The sequence below is a fragment of the Prunus persica genome, chromosome G8, assembly GCF_000346465.2.
Source record: "Prunus persica cultivar Lovell chromosome G8, Prunus_persica_NCBIv2, whole genome shotgun sequence".
Lineage (NCBI taxonomy): Eukaryota > Viridiplantae > Streptophyta > Magnoliopsida > Rosales > Rosaceae > Prunus > Prunus persica.
In genome coordinates, this window is record NC_034016.1 from 15,426,477 (window position 1) to 15,432,082 (window position 5,606).

Here is a 5,606-nt window from a genome sequence, read left to right on the forward strand (position 1 = left end):
AGTAAAAGGTAACTAGGAATTAAGCTGCAAATTTATGGGTGCATGGTGAGAGTTTTTCTCTTCACTCCAGAAACAAGAAAACCAAGAAATAAAAGTAAATTTTGATATGTAGAATTATGAGAGAAATTTAGACAAGAATCAACGCGATAAGTGTTCTAGATTCACAGTCATGCAATCTAAATATCTCGTGTTGATAGACGGTGTAGTAAAAGAAAACTTCCTTGTATGAGAAGAATTATTGTTTGTAATGAGGCAAGGAAAAGATGCAAAGCAGGTTCTCATTTTGTCAACAAAGCAAGATCGACATGAATGTATCAACAAATCATATCAAACTCTAGATTAGAAGTGGGATTTATTCAACTCAAAAAGGAAAAAAAAAGAAAGAAAGGATTTGTTAAAGACTGTTTGTTTGTTATGTCAAACACTAACCCAAAGCAAAGACTTGTTAATTTGCCTATACTTTCTTCTACTGCCTTTCTAATTAATAATTGTTCCTAACATGACTTTAATATTTTTTTTTAATACAATCGATATTTTACTTTAATGTAATTTAACTACAGAGATGAGAATTTAAACTCGAATACAAAATAAACAGTACATTCATTTTTGCCAACTTAACTAACGACTTTAATATTACATATTATGCATTATTATAATATCATTTGTTGGGTAATGAATGCATTATAAATTGTTGGGTGTTTCTAAAATCCTCCAAGACTTTAATATTACATACGGATATATGCATTATCATAATATCATTTGTTGGGTAATGAATGCATTATAAATTGTTGGGTGTTTTTAAAACCCTCCAAAATCAATGAAGAGTCCTAGACACATAAATGCTTGGAAGCATAAACCCAAAAGTCTATGAACTACACAACCCCTACTACTTACTTCTTTCTACTACTACCAAGAGAGTCTATAGGCTTTGTTTCTCTTTCTCTTTCTCTCTCTTTTGAGTCTTCTTGAGCAATGAGCACAGTGACTCTTTATTTAGGCTTCTGTAATAGGTTGTTTTCAATGGGTCCGGCTTGGTGTGTGTGCCGTTGCATTTCTGCCCGCCAACGAAACACACCGAAAGCACAAAAGAAAAGAATGAAAGAAAAGAAAAGAAAAGAAAAGAAATTCCAAAACCCAATATATATATATAAAAGGACAAGCGTGAAACCCACTCTGCTCTAAAATCAATCTCCCTACCCCCTCTTTTTCTTCTTCCCCTGTCACCCTCTCCCCCCCTCTCTCTCTCTCTCTCTCTCTCTCTCTCTCTCTGCCTCTCTCTCTTTCTCTAGCTGTACTCTATTCTCCACACCACAACCCAAAGCAAAAATACAGAGATATGGGTGTGAGACTGATGAGCTTTTCTTTTGTATAATGAGCAGAGGACTAAAACCTCTTCTTCTTGGAAGAAGATGGCAATGAAACAAAATGAACAAAACCACCAAGAACAACAGCAACAACAAAGCCATTCACTTTTGTTGGATGCTTTGTTGTGTGAAGAGGAGAAATGGGAGGAGGATGAAGGAGAAGTAGTGCAAGATTCTTTAGAGGAAGTGACCAGTGAGAACTACAAAAATGACATTAATGGGCACAACCCAGCCTGCCCTTCTCTGTTCTTGTTGGAACAAGATCTGTTCTGGGAAGATGAAGAGCTTGTCTCTCTCTTCTCCAAAGAAGAGCAGCAGCAGACCCATTTCATCAAACACTTGGAGGACATGGGAAACGAAGCAGCAGAGCACTCTTTGATCTCTGTGGCTCGTCGTGAAGCTGTCTTGTGGATGCTCAAAGTCAATGCCCATTATGGGTTCACTGCTCTCACTGCAATCCTAGCCATTAACTACTTTGATAGGTTCATCTCCAGCCTCCATTTTCAGAGGGACAAGCCATGGATGGTGCAGCTTGTGGCTGTCACCTGTCTCTCCTTGGCAGCCAAAGTGGAAGAAACCCAAGTGCCTCTTCTTCTGGACCTTCAAGTACGTTTAGCCATATTGAATTCAAAGTGTTGACCTTTATTTTCGTTTTTGCTGATTAAATTCCAAAATCTGACATTTGGGTTTTGTTCTGTTTCAGGTGGTGGACACAAAGTATGTGTTTGAGGCCAAAACGATTCAAAGAATGGAGCTTTTGGTGCTCTCAACTCTCCAATGGAAGATGCATCCAGTGACCCCACTTTCATTCCTCGACCACATCATAAGGAGGCTTGGATTGAAAACCCTTCTCCACTGGGAGTTTCTCAAGCGCTGTGAGCGTCTTCTTCTCTCTGTGGTCTTTGGTAAGCAAAATCTTTAACTATTCACATTGATATTTGAACCAAAGCTTAGATTTTTTTTTCGATAAGAACAAAGAACAGAGCATCACCCTTATGATTTCTCATCATTTTGTTTGCTTTTTCTTCATGGGTTTCTCTCAGATTCAAGATTCATCGGTTATTTGCCTTCTGTGTTGGCCACTGCAACAATGATGCGCGTTATAGACCATGTTGAGCCTTGTAATTCCATGGAATATCAAAACCAGCTTCTGGGTGTTCTCAAAATAAGCAAGGTTTGTACTTTCATGATGTTCTTCATCAGTTTTCATGCTTCAAACAGAACATCAGTTAAGGCACATTATTAGATATATGATTTACTTAATTAATGTTGATTAATTATTTCTTAATTAAGTGCTGCATTGTGAAACAGGAAAAGGTGAATGATTGTTACAGTCTCATCCTTGAGCTGTCCAAGGCCTATGATTGTGGCTACAACAATCCCCACAAGCGCAAGCATGAACAAATCCCAGGCAGCCCAAGTGGGGTAATTGATGCATATTTCAGCTATGATGAAAGCTCAAATGATTCTTGGGCAGTGGGCTCATCAATTTCTTCATCCCCGGAGCCACTCCTCAAGAGGAGCAGAGCAGCAGAGAAGGACCAACAGATGAAAATGGCTTCACTCAACAGGCTCTTTGTGGGAATTGTGGGTAGCCCTCCTTAATAAAAAACCATCATCAATTTATCTTCCTCTCTCAAAAAAACACAAAAAAAAAAAATTGAAGTTCAAAAACTCCATGTCTGTTATGGTAATTTCTCTTTTGGTGCAAAATCTAAAGTGCTGTGCTGCTGCTGCTGCTGCCATACATGCATAGTTTCGGTGCCTTAATTTTCAAAACAATGCCCACAATCCTACAGTCATGTCCTGGAGACTTGGAGATGATGGGGTCTGTGGGGATTATTATTGATGGCAATTTGGCAATTCACAGCAAAGAGGAGGGACAAGATTGGAAAGTTAAGAATTACTCTCTACATTGAAGTCTGCTTTTCTGTATATTTTGAAATATGGAGCACTCTTATATATTTCCATATATCTCTATAAGTCTCTCTTCGGCCCATTTGGACATATTATATTAATAAATAAATTTAAACACCAATTTTGTTCATTTGTGTTCAAATATTATCTGTTCACTTCTCATTAGCTCGATCCCTTTATTATCTGTTCAATTTGGTATGTCAGAAGTGCCAGGCATCAAAATCTCTATTTAGTATCTGGTCATTGAAAATGGATTATATTTGTTTAGGATGCTGTTTACCTCTTATCGAGTAAGGGGATGTGAATCACAGTTTAACGCTTATGTATAAATAATTTATTAAAAATATAGAAAAATTTATGCACGCATGTTATATTATTATTGAATTGATAGAAATGTAAGAGTTCCTAATATTTTCCTTTTGTTTATGATATAAATTGCAATTTTCAACTTCATAATTAAGATTAAATCTAGAAATTAGATTAAGTTAAGTGGGTTTTTTTTTGAAAATTTGTTTAAGGGGAGATAGATTTGCATGTGAAGAGAGGAAGAGACTGTCGGGGAGTAGTGGATTTGGTGGAAGTTAGACTTTTTGATTGGGGAGTTTGACCTTGTTGGAAGAGCCACTTTCTTTTCCTCGTGACCAAAAATAAAATAAAATTTGTGATGTTGGTGTAAGATTGAGGTAACCGTAATCTTCTCTGTATGAACCTAACCCCGCACCTAAGTGGCCTACACTTTAAAAAAAAAACACCATATATAATGCTCTTTTTTTAGATCTTCTTCACTTTTTGGCTTCAAGTGTTGTGTTGGATTGGTCATGCAATGCAGCTGTCCTTTCCTTTACGTGCCTATGGAGAGAGTGTGCTCAGTTGCAAGACTGTCATTTGAAGTGGTCAATAATAAACTATTTTATTTGGTAAGTCTTTGTTTTGTTCATCAATTAGGGAAAAGGGTTTTTTATGGTCAATTGATAATGAAATGAAGATTAGCTTTCTAAATTCTAAAAGAAATAAAAAAAGAGAGCATTTATGTAGGCAGATGTGATTCAAACTCCCCCTTAGTTATTTTGCACACTTTAGGGAATTTTTGTTATCGCTTCGAAATAGTAGTCATGCGCTTTTGTTACAGACTACATGATGACTAATTTGGAGTCTGTATAATGGTACTAAAAAAAAAGTACAAAATTTGAGAGGGCTGAAAAATGAATAAATAAATAAAGAGGGCTAATTAGGGCTAAGCATTAAGTCAATGATTATAAGTATATATGGGTTAGATAATAAGTCTTTGATGTGTGTGAATTCCAACTTCCAACAAGGGTGGGGATTTTATAGGTCACTCAGTGAAAAAAATAACAAAGCGTTTCTTTTTGCTGGGTGTTTTTCATTGGAATCTTGGTCATTTAGTTGGTGAATGTTTGAAAATGTTGCGAGGTAAAAGCTTTTGTTAATATAAAAGAGATGAGAGTGAAAATGAAATGCCCATACAGAATGACATCATTGTCGTACAATTAGTGCCTAAATTATTAAAATAAAAATATTTTACATGTCAAAGCAGTCATTATATTCAAATCCTACTGGCTCCTTGCAGTAAAACTGTGAAACTGATGCCTCTGTGTGTGTGTTCTTGCTTAGGTGTGTGCATGTGCGTTTTATAGAAAAGATGTTATGAAAAACTCTCTCTCTCTCTCTCTCTCTCTCTCTCTCTCTCTCTCTCTCTCTCGGATTTGCATCTACATTGCCCCATTAATCTTGCCTAGGGTTTGTTTGATGTGGTTGTCTTTAACTCCAGAGCCATATAGAAAATACCCAAATTAAAGATTTTCTTTTTCTCTTTACAAACATGTAAGAACAAAAACTGCACACATACTTAACTAGTTTAGTTTGCAATTTTGACTATTTTCAGAACATTTTTGGACCCACGTACTTGTACAAAATGAAAGCAAATTGTCAAAATATTTGAGTAGGGAGTCAAGATGGTTGAGAAAACTGAAGGTATTTCTTCGATCTAAAAATTACCTAAAGAGTCAGAATTGTAAAATTTTCAAACTTGAAGACAACATGGTTAAATGGTGAGAGAAATTGTTTTGTCTTTTTGTATTTTTGAAGCAAGAGTACTACTTTGGCTTTACCATTGAAGAATCTTTAGAAAACACTACATGGTTATCCCCTAACCTCCAATAGTTTGTTCTCTTTTTTGCACTGTCAAATCCTTCTTCATACTTTTTCTCCCTAATTACGATGAGGCAACAAGAATTTCAATAGAAGGGCATGAAAAATTGTTGGATAAAGTTCTTCTTCTGCTTCACAATATGTAGATCAGAGTAG

At 36.1% G+C, this 5,606-nt stretch overlaps 1 protein-coding gene across 1 annotated transcript; it reads left to right on the forward strand.

The window, feature by feature from the left end:
• On the forward strand, positions 995-3,411 carry LOC18768580 (cyclin-D3-1). Its single transcript, XM_007199848.2, has 4 exons — positions 995-1,970; positions 2,068-2,269; positions 2,408-2,538; positions 2,676-3,411. Exons 1-4 carry the CDS (start codon positions 1,410-1,412, stop codon positions 2,967-2,969), a joined length of 1,188 nt encoding a protein of 395 aa, XP_007199910.1. The 5' UTR covers positions 995-1,409; the 3' UTR covers positions 2,970-3,411.